The 16074-nt window shown below is 45.1% G+C and overlaps 1 protein-coding gene across 2 annotated transcripts in view; it reads left to right on the forward strand.

The window, feature by feature from the left end:
• The window catches only part of ipmkb (inositol polyphosphate multikinase b), a 192070-nt gene that overhangs the window by 68500 nt on the left and 107496 nt on the right, over positions 1-16074 (forward strand). For both annotated transcript variants that reach the window (XM_072478930.1, XM_072478929.1), the window contains exon 4: positions 7752-7924. In XM_072478930.1, coding sequence (XP_072335031.1) covers positions 7752-7924 — 173 coding nt within the window. The remainder of the gene's footprint in view (positions 1-7751; positions 7925-16074) is intronic.

The following is a 16074-nucleotide window of genomic DNA, read 5'->3' on the forward strand; positions in this document are numbered from 1 at the left end:
CTTAGTCCCCTCCTATTTCTCATCCACGTGCTGCCCCATGGCCATCCAAAGGCACAGTGTTAGTTTTCACCTGCATGCTTACAATGCCAGCTGTACTACCTAGAGCTGCCCTCCCATGCTAAATTGGCAGACTGTTTAGCTACATCCAAAATTGGATGGACAGAAATTTCCTCCAATTAACTATTGGGAAGATTGAAGCCTTTTTGTTTCAGTCCCTGCTCCAAATTTTCTTCCCTATCTACTGATTCTATCCCTTTCCTGGCAGCAAGCAGTCTAAGAGTAAGCTAGCCTGTTTTTGTAACCTTGTTGTCATATTTGAACTTGACATTAGTTTCCACCCTCCAATTCACGCCATCACGAAGACTGCCAATTTCTCCCTCCATAACATTTCCTGACAGTGCCCATGTCTCAGCTCACCTGGTATTAAAACTCTCTGATATCCTTTTTTTTACCTCAAGACTCAACTATTCCGATGTACCCCTTGTTATACGTTTTAGTTACCATTGTATGAAGAGTCAATAGTCCTGTTCCTTTTCACCAAACACCATTTATTTCACTTCCAAAGCCTCTGCACAAAACTCTGAACAACACACCACCTGACACGAGGGCCACCTGAAGCCCCTTTACATATCAGTGTCAATCATTGGATACTTAAACTAAATGAGAACTAATTGCAATGTCTCTTAATGCATTACTTAACTCTTAACCCATTACTTAAGTCTCCCCTTGGAGAAAAAAATAATTAGGTGAAAACAAAATTTAAAGAAACTCAAAAACACACACCAAGTTCCCCCCCTTTTTTTTCAATTTTTTTTTTTTTATTAACAATAACCAAAAGTTAAATTTCAGTCAATATCTGAGATATATAAAAGGCCATATCCACAAATCTACAAAGTTTAACGTCTCAGAAGCCAAAGTGCTTTCCACCACTTTCCTTATTTTCTTTGTTTCCCACACAAGAGGACCACATTTACCATTGTTCCCCAAGAGGAAAATTATAAAACCTCCTGAGCTTGATTTGTATAGGATGCATCACTATAAACTATGAATTTCAAGTGCCTACGGTTACCTAAAACCGGGAACCTCAAAACATACTCCTGCAGTTTTAGGTTGGCCAAACGCTTTATTTGCTCTTATTATGTCTTCCACTTTGGGATCATTCATTTTTGTTCTCAACTCTAAGACATAAAAACTCACATCCGGTCTAGTCTGTCTACCTAACCAGTTCAGTTGCTCAACTAAACTTTGCAGTTGCTCTTTTTCTATCTTTGAAACCATTGTGTCTTTTTGTGAAACTCTGCCACGACTAATTGCTATTGGGCTGATGCTTTCCAAATAAGATTGCTGACGTAAAGTTGCCCCTAACTTTGTCCAATTTCCAGTCCAATATATTTAAATGCACCGGAAGCCTGACTTCCAACTCTGAATTCTTTCCTCAAACCAGAGATTACAATAGCTTCAAAATCACTAGTCCCACCCCACAAAAAATCATCGACATGCATCATAAAAATGCCAGAAAGGTTCGCTTTATAGTGCCAGTAAATCATTACCGGATCTACTTTCAACTGGTAACAGCCTAACTTCAACAAAACTGACCTTACCGAAAAATACCAGACTCCAGATGCAACATTTAAGCCACATACACATTTGTTCAACTTCAGAATACCTCTTCAGTGTTAGCTGCTTCTTTAGGAGGACGGAGAAAAATGTCTCTCTGGAATTGATGCCACTGCAAGAAGGCAACTTTCATATCTATAGATTTGCATTCCCATGCCTTTGTGGCTAAAAGAAGATCTTTAAAATTAACCTTTCCTGCTGTCGGTGAATCTACCCTTAAATCCTGATCTTCTAAGCTTTCTTCAAATCCCCTTGCCACAAGCCTGGCCTTTGCCTTATAAGTTCCACCCGGAAGAACCTTTTCCATGCAAATCCATCTGTGGGACAGAGCTCTTTGTCTCCTATCCGGTACTTCCGTGTATACCCCACATTCACTCCAACTATGCAGTTTTTGCTGTTTAGCATCTTTGATAACTTTTCATATAATTTATTGGAAGCCACCAAAATCTCATGTGCATGTGGGCTTCTACTCCTATTAGTATTCGTAGTCTTACTCATGTTCCGAGACCTTGATAAACTACGTCTCCACGCTCGCCTGGTAACTTGTTCTATACTGCTACTGCTTGATCTTTCCGATCTGCTGTGGGATGTTCTTTCAAAATTCTCGACCTTTTCCTGCGGACCTGTTCACTATCCGATGTACTATCTGAACTGGCACTGCGTTTCTGTGCCCTCCATTTTTGAACTTCGTGTTCCCAATCCATTGTCTTAACTCCCTCCCCTGAATGCTGTACATTCAACCAATGTTTATACTTTCCAGTGGCCTTCCCTGCTCTAATAACAATTGCATCCTTCCATTGACTAGACCCTTCAGGCAAGTTTGTCAACTTTGTATCAACTTTTGGTAGTTGTCCTTTCGGAAAAATGGCCTTATCCCAGATCTTAAGGTCCACAGCCACAATGTTGTTAAAATCCCTGGCCAAAGATAGGGTTACTATCGGTCGTGCTGGTGTCCTTCTGTACTTCCTACAAACTTCACAGCAATCACTCACCTGTTCTATCAGTTTAGTATAGTCTTCATCCCTTACCCCTGCATCCTTTAATAAATTTTTCAGCCTCCGAGGAGACGGATGTGCAAATTGCCTATGCAGTTTTAATACAACAAGCTTTTTATCAGCTAAAGTCCCATTTTCAACTGCCATTAACACATCCTTAACCACTCTACTTGAAATATTATTTTTCAGTAATGGAATACAATAGTGTCTGTAAGTCCACCGTCTTTCCAAAAACTGTTGCCTTATCCTGTTCCATATCCAGTTTCATGTGTGCTTTCTTCATCGACGGTCTGCTCAGAAGCAAAGGTATCTCACTTGATACAACATCTGTGCTAATGAAATGATTCACTCTGGCCATTTGCAAGGGATCACCACTCTTTTCAGCGACTTCAGAGTACTATCATCCCCAAACCTGAAACTTGTGGAACTTTCAAATTCCTTAACCTTGTTACGATTTTCAGCATTCAAAGAGTCCAGGTACCATTTTAACCAGTCAATTCGACACAGTAGATGTGCAGCCACTGTCCAATACAGCACAATTGAAGGATTCTGAAACCAACACCCTCATTACTGGCGTAAAACTGCTTGTTAATAGGACAATGTCTTCTTTCTGAACACTATCTTTTTCCTCTTCTGACTCTTCCATGTCATGTGTTGCTTCAAACACTCTATCATAACATTTTGGACAGTTGAAGACATAATAGTATTGAGAGTCACATCGAAAACATCGATTTATCATGCCCCGTGCATTTCTGGGGTTCATCTTCCTACTGTAAGTTCTAACTGGGTTTCTGTCTTCTTAATTTCCTTGTCTCGGTCTCCTTCTATAGGCTTGGGCCCTGTTCGTAGCCGTACAATTTTGCCATCCTGTTAGTAGTGTATCTTCCATATTCTGCTTTATAGCAGACTGACCTATTTGAGTCATCAGAGCCATCGGAATCGAATGTTACCCCAGAAACTTCTTTGAAGCTTTTGTCATCTGATCAAATAAGGTATCCTCATCCGTAAACTGAACTCCTGTCAAAACCAGGAGCCTATCCATGTTGCACCCACTCGCACAGTCAGTTAATTTAAAGGCCGACACAGACTGTGGAAATTCTAGGTTGTGTTTCTGCAGCCTTTAATATAGTCTGCCAAATTCCATTATATAGTCTTCCATGGAGAATTCCTCTATTTTCCGGAACTTATCAAATTCCGACCATGCTTCATACGCACTTAACAAGTCATCTTTCTTATAAATCTTATCCATATAATGTAATAAAGTCTCCAGACCTCCTTCTGAGTCTAATCTTCCAATTCCAGCTCAGAAAGCACCTTGTTTCGGATTTTACTGCCATATGGTAGAGAAAGAGCCAATGCCATACCTTGTTTTCTCTTTCCCAAAGCAGTTACCTTAGTCCACATAACTACTGCACTCCTCCATTGGTCGTACGATTCCCTTTCAGAAAATAAGGGGGATAGTCATATCCAGCCACCTTTTTCCTGGGATCAGCCATGTATCTTTTTTTTTTCCTTCTCACTCACTCCTTGGTTTGATCAGGAAAAGTTGTATCTTTCAAACCTTCACATTTGCACAGCAACCATTTTCTGCTACCATTTGTTATACGTTTTAGTTACCGTTGTATGAAGAGTCAATATCCTGTTCCTTTTCACCAAACACCATTTATTTCACTTCCACAGCCTCTGCACAAAACTCTTAACAACACACCACCTGACAGAGGCCACCTGAAGCCCCTTTACATATCAGTGTCAATCATTGGATACTTAAACTAAATGAGACAACTAATTGCAATGTCTCTTAATGCATTACTTAACTCTTAACCCATTACTGAACACCCCTGGCTGGTCTCCCACATTCTACCCTCTAAATGTTTTTTTAAAATTTAGAGTACCCAATTATTTTTTTCCCAATTAAGAGACAATTTAGCATGGCCAATTCACCTACCCTACACAAACTTTGGGTTGTGGGGGTGAGAATGTGCCAATTCCACATGGACAATGACCCAGGGCCGGAATCGAACCTGGGTCCTCGGCAACATGGGCAGCAGTGCTAACCACTGCACCACTATGCTGCCCCTTACCCCCTGTAAACTTGAGTTCATGCAAAACTCTGGTACCTGAGACTTAACTCTCATCAAGACCGTTAACTCTCATCAAGACCGTTTCCCTTATTACCCCTGTGCTCACAGACCTTGGCTCCCAGTCAAGCAACGTTTTGATTTTAAAATTCTCATCTTTATTTTCAAATCCTGCCGTAATCTTACCCTCTCCTGATCTTTGTAATCTCCTCTAATCGCACAACGCTTTGAGATATCTGCGCTCCTCTAATTATGGCTTCTTGAGCATCCTCACTTTTATTTGCTGCACTATTAGTGGCCATACCTTCAGTTGTCAAGGTCCCAGGTCCTGGAATATCCTCCCGGCCCCTCTACATCCTTTAGAAAGCTCCTTGAAGCCTAGCTGTTTGTCCAAGCTGTTGGCTTTATTTCCTTATGTGGCTCGGTGCCATACTTTTATTTTCTAACATTCCTGTGAAGTGCCTTCTGACTATGCCCTGAAGAGAAAATGCCTGCCATCCTCTTGGTATTCCCATCCTCTTTAGCAAATAGCTTCACAGTTTGTGTGGGCAGTATTTGTGATAGTCACTCATTGTACGCACTAAAGAAGCTGAGACACTCTACACACTTCATAGAGAGATTTTTTTTCCCCCTCCATCTGTTGTGCGGGCAATTGTTTACATAATCTGTGGCTTCAAACCTTAGAAAACAACCATTTGATTGTTTTTTAAAGCTTCATGGCCCTACTGTTTAATGTTGGAAATGCTTGTGGGCCTCTAAGATTAAGCGTATCCGTGGTACTGAATGCAGTTAGTGTGATAATCCCGACAGTAGTGCTCACAATTAATCACTGTTAGGCTGTACAGGAATAACCGTAAACTGACACCGACTTAATTGGTCTATGAACACATTCCTGACCACTGGTCCTACATGACATCTGCTGGTGCCATCTGCTATCAACGGAGACAAAATATCCTCCAGCTGTTGATCAGCTCTGAGTAACCAAATAATAGAGCAGAGTTCCATTGTTTCCCCAATATTAGTTAATCTTTCAAGCAAAAACAAAAATCTCGGGTGTGTGGGTGCTGTTCTTTCAACAACAACAAAAAAATCAAATTTGAATAAACCTGAACACCCCATACTATTATAAAAATGCATTGTTCATTTCTAAAATCTATTGCTGCTGCTTTCTGCCCTTTTGATGTTGCAAGTAATTTATTTTCACAATGAAGGTAGAAAAATTGCATTCAAAATCTGCTGATAATTTTTTATGATCACGAATTGGCCTGTGTAGTCCCAACACCTTTAATGGAAGGAAAGACTTTACAGGAGTGTTTAAAAGAGAGTATGACATTGAGCCACGTAAGGAGATGACTAAAAGCCTGGGTCAAGAGGTATGTTTTAAGAGGTGTCTTGAAGGAAAAAGCAAGTTGTGGGCAGAGAATCCTAGAGCCTCGGCAACTGGTCGACAAAGGTCAAGGGGCCAGAATCAGATGGGTGCAGCTATCACAAAGGGCTGTGAGGCGAGAGGCGATTGCAGGGGTAAGGAGGGTCGAGATCACGGAGCAATTTGAAAACGAGAATGCGAATTTAAAAATCAAACTATCGCTTGATCATGAGCCGGTTTAGGTCAGGTGAACATGTTGTGAGAGTTAGAATAAGGCAGCAGAGTTTTGGATGACCGCAAGTTTCCAGGGGGCAGAGTGTAGGAAACCAGCCAGCAGTGCATTGGAATAGTTAAAAGTCCAGTGGTAACAAAGGGATGAACAAATGTTTCAGGAGCAGATGAGATGATACAGGGTTGAAGTCAGGCGATACTGAAATGGAAATAGTGGCATTGTTGTTGGTTGCTCGTTTCAGGGTCAGATGTACCACCAATTTTGGCAACAATCTCATTTTGTCTCAGACAGGTTTCCAGGGAGAGAGATAGAGTCAATAACTATGGCACACAGTTTGAAACAGGGACCGAAAGCAAAGATTTCCATCTTTCCAGTATCTAACAAGAGGAAATTGCTGCCTACCCAGTCCTGTAAGAAGTCTCTCAACACCAGGTTAAAGTCCAGCAGGTTTATTTGAAATCACAAGCTTTCGGAGCACTGCTCCTTCATCAGGTGGCAGGTTCACAAACACAGCATATATAGGCAGGGACACAATTGCAAGATAATTGCTGATTGGAATGCAAGTCTTTACAGGTAAATAAGTCTTCACAGGTACAAACAGTGTGAGTGGAGTGAGGGATAATCACAGATAATTGAGGTGTAAATTGAATTAAGCCAGGACAGTTAGTAGGGTTTTGCAAACCCGGGCAATTGTGTCTCTGCCTATATATGCTGTGATTGTGAACCTGCCTCCATTTCGCCTGATGAAGGAGTAGCGCTCCAAAAGCTTGTGATTTCAAATAAGCCTGTTGGACTGTAACTGTGCCCACCCCATCCAACGCTGACATCTCCACATCATGTCTACCCAGTACTGGATGTTGGATAAGCTGTCTGGTAATTTAACGACCAGGGTGGATTCCAGAGAGGTGGTGGTTTGAGGTTGAGCTTACTAAACAAAACTTGCAGATGATACCACGGGTCAGCATGCAGCTGAGATATAGGAAGGGGCCGTGGATAGATCCTTTGGGAACACCAAAGATAACAGTATGGGAGCAGGAAGAGAAGCCATTGCAAGTGATGAGATGAAATAGCTAAGAATGGAGCCCAGGCACGAACAGTCCTACACACAGGTTACAAAAGTGGAGCAGCATTGGAGGTGCATGGTGCGAGCAAGGCAAGAGGGGCAACAGCTGCCGAGGTGGGATTTTTAACAATATTGGCTGACACAAAGACTAAGAGGGAGGTTCAGTCGTTAGCTTTTTAGTGAAGATAGGGTTGAAAGAGCAAGAGGTGAGTCTCGTGGATATGGCTGGAAGGGACAGCTAAATACCATAATCAGCATGAAATTTTGATAAGTAAGTAGTGAGGTGTTGATTTGATATTTTCACCTTGAAGGTAATGGTAAAGTAACTAAAGAAAATAAGGCGCAGGAAATTGTTTCAAGAGATTACCACTGAGGGTTATTCTTTAACTTCTGAGTTCAGAGTTGTACCTTAAACTGGAAGATGTGACACGGAAGTTCAACAAACCATGCATTATGGATGTAAAAATAGGCAAAAAAAGTTATGACCCGGATGCATCAGCCGAGAAGGTACAGCAACAGATCAGTAAATATCCACTGATGGAAGAAATTGGTTTCTTGGTACTTGGCATGCGGGTAAGAGAAATTTATTGACAATTCCAAGAGCCATAAGTTTGAATGTGTTAGGTTTTACATATTGTTTAGTTAAAGTGAGTTGTTAAGTTTCTAAAGATAATGGGTTCCTGACAAAGTCATTGTTCAGACTACACTGAACTGTAGTTTGCGGCTGTGACAGCAGGTGTGGACTGTAAAGGGCATTGCATGTGCCTGATCATGTAACAAAATGAAGGGAATACGTAAGATTCTCACACGATCAAGTACCTGGTCTTTGTGATTTACTTGGAGCAGCAGCACTTAAACAGAGGAGTAAGTAAACATTTTCAAACCTATGCAAATCAATTCCCAGGCCTACAAAGTTTAAAGAAAAAAACAAAGGCAGTAGTAATTGTTGAAAATAAAGAATCAGAATTTTACAGGACTAATAGCTGAAATCATTATTGGTATTTGTAAATCTGAGTGCACTCTGCCCAGGATTTTACCACCACTTGCCCCATCTGTTAATTTACAAGTCACACATTCCAAAATGTTTCCTTTATTAAAAGCAAGATTTATTCCTAATTTGAAATAAATCGCCAAAAGAAACTAGCTGTATCATTAAAATTAATATTGCACATAAAATTTGCTAATAGTCATTTGGTAGTACAGAACTTGACTATTGCTGAAAGAATACATGCTGTCAAAGCTTTTCATCTTGCACTCATCAGGACAGTTCACAAGGATGCCATTGGTCATGGAGAATGCACCATGGTGATGCCTCTACGAAGTCCACTTGCCAATCAGTCAGCACTCTTCTCACGCAGTATAAATTGTTGTTCCCTTTACTATCGGTTTTCTTGTGAACTGCACTGATGAGTACAAGATGAAAAGCTGTGGCGGCATGTCTTTTTTTTTTAGCAAAACCATCACTGTTTTTAAAAACTGGCCTAAGTTACAGTTTCAGTTTTTAAGACCTCATACTTTCTGGCACAGAGCATGTTATTTGTTTCAGCAATACTCTTTCTGTATGACCAAACGACTATATGTATGTTTTTGATAGCGATGTGTTAAATTTGTTAATGCAATTACTTTTGCTCAGCTGTAATGTCTCAATGGCCTCACTAATCCCCAGAGGAAGAGAGAGTGTACCTGACTTCCATTTCTGTGATTAAGTGCCCCCTGATTTCAGTCATAAATGGTTTTGCTCTAATTTTAGTTCTGGTTTGTCCCACCAGAGGAAATGGTTTCTTTGTATTCCGCCCTTTTGAATCTCATGTATTTTTTATCACCCCTCAATCTTCTAAAGGGAATAGAAACCATGTATATCCATCCCTATAAATTAGCCCCAGTATCATTCAAGTGGATCTGCACAGTACCCCTTCCCATGACTGTGAAACCCTTCCTGGTGTACGGTGCCCAAAGCCGTACCTCAGATGGGGTCTGTCCAAGGTGCTTTACAATTGAGGCATTACTTGCTCACTTGTATTGCATTTCCCTTGAGCTAAAGGCCATCTTTCCACTGATTTGATTGCTTTTTTGTAAATGACCTTTGCTCCTATTCTCTCACCATTAAGAAACTATTTTGATTTGTTTCTGGCTGATATAAAAGGCCCTTAGCAGGCCGAGTGGGATGGATACTGGCTTTAATACTTGGGAGTGTATCATTCTAATTGTAGCAGCTTGGACCATTGTGGTGTTCATGGCTATCTTAAGATGCCTGTGATGCTCGATCAATAACTCCAGAAGCGAGATTGGAGACAATTGAAGGGTTTATTACACTAGATGTTTCCCCCAGCAGCACAGGTACCGAAGGCAGCTGCTGGAGCGACACGGGCTCTTATACCCCGCCTTTCTGGGCAGAGTCAGCAGACAGGCTTAACCAATGAGAACAGTGTGCTTTCTACACCAATCGTCTTCCGGCATTACAGATTACCGTAATACCTCTAATACTGACTACCACATTCACCCCTGTTAAAAAATGGGGGTGGCTCCGGCGGGGTTGGTGGCCTCGCATTACAGAGTGGTAGAAGTTAAGGTTATGAGGGTATCTGGTATACCTCCGTACAGTGTTCGTTACATCGCAACTATTTACAAAATGTATTTACATTTCAGAATGAAGTAATTAGTCGATCGTGGCCCTGGTCGTCCTCTGCGATTGTTGTAGCTTTGGTGGTGATGCAGGCGGCGGCTCCGGCGTCTGTGGCTCTGGGAGCGTGGCTTCGGCAACTTCATCACCCCTAGACGGGACTGGTGGGAGAACCGATCTGCCTGGGAAGGGGGCGGCTGTGGGGTGCGCCGGTGGGAGGGTGGGTGGGACTGGTGCTGCGGGGGGGGGGATCCAGCAGGCGCCAGGGAGACCGTATCCTGTCGGCTGTTGGGGTACGCCACGTGGGCGTACTGAGGGTTAGCGTGGAGGAGATGGACCCTCTCAACCAATAGGTCTGATTTGTGCTCCCGCACGTGTTTGCGGAGCAGGATGGGTCCAGGAGCTGCCAGCCAGGTCGGGAGCGAGGTCCCAGAGGTGGACTTCCTAGGGAAGCCAAGGAGACGTTCGTGAGGTGTTTGGTTGGTCGTGGTACACAGCAGTGACCGGATGGAGTGGAGGACATCCGGGAGGACGTCCTGCCAGCGGGAGATTGGGAGATTCCTGGACCGTAGGGCCAGTAGGACGGTCTTCCAGACCGTTCGGTTCTCCCTCTCTACCTGTCCGTTTCCCCGGGGGTTGTAACTGGTCGTCCTGCTCGAGGCAATGCCCTTGCTGAGTAGGAATTGACGCAGTTGTCGCTCATAAAGGGGGACCCCCCTATCGCTGTGTATGTAGGCAGGGAAACCGAACAGCGTACACTGTGGAGGGCTTTTATGATGGTGGCTGCGGTCATGTCGGGGATGGCGAATGGGAACCGGGAGTACTCGTCAATCACGTTCAGGAAGTACGTGTTGTGGTCGGTGGAGGGGAGGGGGCCTTTGAAGTCCATACTGAGGCGTTACAAAGGGACAGGAAGCCTTTATCAGGTGCGCTTTCTCTGGCCTGTAGAAGTGCGGCTTGCACTCCGCGCAGATTTGGCGGTTCCTGGTGGCTGTCCTGACCACCTCGATGGAGTAGGGCAGGTTGCGGGTCTTGATGAAATGGAAGAATCGAGTGACCCCCGGGTGGCAGAGGTCCTCGTGGAGGGCTCGGAGGCGGTCCACTTGAGCGTTGGCACATGTGCCGCAGGATAGGGCATCAGGAGGCTCGTTTAGCTTCCCGGGATGATACAAGATCTCATAGTTGTAGGTGGAGAGTTCGGTCCTCCACCGTAGGATCTTGTCGTTTCTTATCTTGCGCCGCTGTGCATTATCGAACATGAAGACCACCGACCATGGGTCAGTGAGGAGGCATAATAAGAGGAAAACCCTAGGCAGCGTTTCAGGGCCTTGGAGCAGTGAGGGAGGGGGAACTCCATCAGGGGGCGCATGCATCCAGGGTCTGGGCCTGTAACTCCATTATGCACTACGTAGCCGAGGATGGCCAGGCGGTCGGTGCTGAACACGCATTTATCCTTGTTATATGTGAGGTTAAGGATTTTTGCGGTGTGGAGAAATTTTCGGAGGTTGGTGTCGTGGTCCTGCTGGTCGTGGCAGCAGATGGGGACATTATCGAGGTACGGGAATGTGGCCCGCAAACCGTACCGGTCAACCATTCGGTCCACCTCTCGTTGGAAGACCGAGACTCCATTAGTGACACCGAAGGGAACCCTTAGGAAGTGGTAGAGCTGCCCATCTGCTTCGAAAGCAGTGTATTTGCGGTCGCTAGGGCGGATGGGGAGCTGGTGGTAGGCAGATTTTAGATCCATTGTGGAAAAGACCTTGTATTACACAATCCTGTTGACCAGGTCGGATATGCGGGGGAGAGGGTACGCGTCAAGCTGCGTATATCTGTTGATGGTCTGGCTATAGTCTGTGACCATCCTATGCTTCTCCCCGGTCTTTACAACCACTACTTGAGCTCTCCAGGGGCTGTTGCTAGCCTCAATGACACCTTCCCTCAGTAATCGCTGGTTCTCCGACCTAATAAAGGTCCGGTCCTGGGCACTGTACCGTCTGCTCCTGGCGGCGATGGGTTTGCAATCCGGGGTGAGGTTCGCAATCAGGGAAGGCGGATCGACCTCGAGGGTCGCGAGGCCGCAGACAATTAGGAGGGGTGTAGGGCCGCCGGATTTGAAAGTTAGGCTTTGGAAGTTGCACTGGAAATCTAGGAGTGTGGCAGCGCAGAGGTGGGGAAGGACGTAGAGCCGGTAGATTTTAAACTCCCTTCCCTGGACCATGAGGGTCGCTACGCAAAACCCCTTGATTTCTACTGAATGAGACCCGGAGGCCAAGGAGATTTTTTGGTGAACGGGGAGAGACCAGCACCTTACCATGTTGGGGTGTATGAAGCTCTCCGTGCTCCCAGAGTTGATCAGACAGGACGTTTCATGCCCATTGATGAGCACCGTCGTCGTTGCAGTCGAGAGTGTTCGGGGGCGAGACTGGTCCAGGGTGACCGAGGCTAATCGTGGCAGCAGCTGGATGATCTCTTCGGGCGGTGTGTGGTCGTCCGAATTGGGGTCCTGAGAGTCCAGCCAAGATGCCGGCGGTCGCACATGGCTGGGGGTGTACAAGATGGCTTCGCCTATCCATCACATGTGGTGTCCGAGAGACAAGGTGGCGGCGCCCGGACACCACACGTGGCCCTGGAGGAGGAAGATGGCAGCGCCCGCTGGCCTCACGGGGCCCGTGGAGAGGGTTGTGGTGGCGGTCCGTATTCACCACCTGAGACCGCAGTAATCGCCCGGGCCTGGCATACCGCCACGAAGTGGCCCTTTTTGCCGCATCCTTTGCAGAAGGGTGAGCGGGCCGGACAGCGTTGTCGGGGGTGCTTGGCTTGCCCGCAAAAATAGCAGCGGGGCCCCCCGGGGTTGCCAGGCCGTCTCGCAGCACAAGCTTGTGGGGGGGTGGGAGCTGCATTGGGGCCGGCCGCGGGGGGGGTTCCACGCTGCCAAGGGGGCTGCCGCGCGGTTGGGGATGTAAGCGCGGGCATTTCGGGAGGCCACATCCAGGGAGCTGGCAAGGGCCCGTGCCTCCTTGAGGCCTAGTGTCTCTTTCTCCAGCAATCGCTGGCGGATTTGGGAGGACAGCATCCCGGATCAAAGGTTCTGTATGGTCGCTCACCGAAACTTGCGGGCAGCTGCAGTTTCTCCCCAACACCACGGTAGAACTCCTCCAGCGATTTCCCCAGGGATTTGTCGCCTCGTCGCTAGTAGATGTCAGGCGTAGACCTAGTTTACAGGGCGAATATAATGTCCTTTCAGCAGATCCATTGCGGCCTTGAAGTCGCTCGCATCCTCAATGAGGGTGTAGACCTCTGGGCTCACCCTCGAGTGCAGAATTTGTAGTTTCTGGTCTTCCGTGGGTGTGTTTTCGGCCGTCCCGAGATATCCATTGAAGCACGCCAGACAGTGCTTGAAGGTTGCCACTGCGTTTGCCGCGTGGGGGCTGAGTTGCAGACACTCCGGCTTGATTCGGAGCTCCATTCTTTAAAATCTAGTGTAATAAATTGATGCTCGATCAATAACTCCAGAAGCAAGATTGGAGACAATTGAAGGCTTTATTACACTAGATGTTTCCCCCAGCAGCGCAGGTACAGAAGGCAGCTGCTGGGACGACACGGGCTCTTATACCCCACTTTTAGTTATGATCTTTAGTTATGTTATTGATGATTGATGCGTTAGTTATGATCTTTCAAAAGTCACTGGAGTCAGGGAAAGTCCCAGAGGATTGGAAAATTGCTGTTGTAACCCCCTTGTTCAAGAAGGGAACAAGAAAAAAGATGGAAAATTGTAGGCCAATTAGCCTAACCTCAGTTGTTGGCAAGATACTAAAATCCATCGTTAAGGATGAGATTTCTAAATTCTTGGAAGTGCAGGGTCGGATTAGGACAAGTCAGCATGGATTTAGTAAGGGGAGGTCGTGCCTGACAAACCTGTTGGAGTTCTTTGAAGAGATAACAAATAGGTTAGACCAAGGAGAGCCAATGGATGTTATCTATCTTGACTTCCAAAAGGCCTTTGATAAGGTGCCTCACGGGAGACTGCTGAGTAAAATAAGGGCCCATGGTATTCGAGGCAAGGTACTAACATGGATTGATGATTGGCTGTCGGGCAGAAGGCAGAGAGTTGGGATAAAAGGTTCTTTTTCGAAATGGCAACCGGTGACGAGTGGTGTCCCGCAGGGTTCAGTGTTGGGGCCACATCTGTTCTCTTTATATATTAACGATCTAGATGATGGGACTGGGGGCATTCTGGCTAAGTTTGCCGATGATACAAAGATAGGTGGAGGGGCAGGTAGTTTGGAGGAGGTCGGGAGGCTGCAGAAAGGTTTAGACAGTTTAGGAGAGTGGTCCAAGAAATGGCTGATGAAATTCAACGTGGGCAAGTGCGAGGTCTTGCACTTTGGAAAAAAGAATAGAGGCATGGACTATTTTCTAAATGGTGACAAAATTCATAATGCTGAAGTGCAAAGGGACTTGGGAGTCCTAGTCCAGGATTCTCTAAAGGAAAACTTGCAGGTTTAAGAAAGCAAATGCAATGTTGTCATTTATCTCAAGAGGCTTGGAATATAAAAGCAGGGAAGTACTACTGAAGCTTTATAAAGCATTAGTTAGGCCCCATTTAGAATACTGTGAGCAATTTTGGGCCCCACACCTCAGGAAGGACATACTGGCACTGGAGCGGGTCCAGCGGAGATTCACACGGATGATCCCAGGAATGGTAGGCCTAACATACGATGAACGTCTGAGGTTCCTGGAATTATATTCATTGGAGTTTAGGAGGTTGAGGGGAGATCTAATAGAAACTTACAAGATAATGAATGGCTTAGATAGGGTGGACGTAGGGAAATTGTTTCCATTAGCAGGGGAGACTAGGACCCGGGGGCACAGCCTTAGAATAAAAGGGAGTCACTTTAGAACAGAGATGAGGAGAAATTTCTTCAGCCAGAGAGTGGTGGGTCTGTGGAATTCATTGCCACAGAGGGTGGTGGAGGCCGGGACGTTGAGTGTCTTTAAGACAGAATTTGATAAATTCTTGATTTCTCGAGGAATTAAGGGCTATGGAGAGAGAGCGGGTAAATGGAGTTGAAATCAGCCATGATTGAATGATGGAGTGGACTCGATGGGCCGAATGGCCTTACTTCCGCTCCTATGTCTTATGGTCTTTCTGGGCGGAGCCAGCAGACAAGCTTAACCAATGAGAACAGGGTACCTTCTACACCAGTGGTCTTCCGGCATTACAGAGTACCGTAATACCTCTAATACTGACTACCACAGCCTGCATTTCAATAATTAGATCATATCTATTTTTGTTAATGGAGTATTGCAAATTTAGTTTGTCCTAAATCAGGGATTGAGAACATACTATCAAAGCAGCAATGTGACTGGTGTGCTTCCTCTTGTGTCTTCTTGTATAACAGTACTTTGTATTTTGCTGTAAATTCGTTTTTTTGCTTCTATATAAGAGTATAGTTTACTGGTTCGTATTTAACAATATTTGCACAGGTTGTGAAGTATGTATAGTTAACTACTTGGAAGTTGTTGCGATACACCTTTGGCAATTCTTTTGCTGATGTAAATCGGTAACCTTGTAAGAACTTTAAATTCCATCAACGTGTATTTAAAAAAACAATTATTTTCAAGGGTTGTGGGTGGCGCTGGCTCCGCCAGCATTTATTGCCCACCCCTAATTTCCCTCGAGAAGGTGGTGGTAAGTTGCCTCCTTGAACCATTATACTGCCACTGGGACATTATTCTGATAAATTGTCTTTGACTGTCAGACTGCTTGTTTCTAGGTTTTAAGGAAAAAAAATGAAATTATTCAGTGGGAAATGATGGAATGACCCTGGTTATTTCATGGGTTGAGTTTTAATTGGTTTATTAGCCATGGTATTACAACAACAGCTGGTGTACTTGACTTGTGAAATCCCAAGTTTGTTCCCGTTCCAGCCAGGTCACCATTGGCTGTTGGTTACTGTGGCAAGCCCTGCAATGCAGAATCGTTTCAAGAGAAAAGGGATGGAAGATATAATGCAAAGATGGGTAGACCGAAGGTTGGAGCACTAAATGAAGAGGAGAGCTCGCATAAACTCGGCATAAATGAAGAGGAAAGCGTGCATAA

This window comes from Scyliorhinus torazame, chromosome 16, assembly GCF_047496885.1.
Source record: "Scyliorhinus torazame isolate Kashiwa2021f chromosome 16, sScyTor2.1, whole genome shotgun sequence".
In the NCBI taxonomy this organism is placed as follows: domain Eukaryota; kingdom Metazoa; phylum Chordata; class Chondrichthyes; order Carcharhiniformes; family Scyliorhinidae; genus Scyliorhinus; species Scyliorhinus torazame.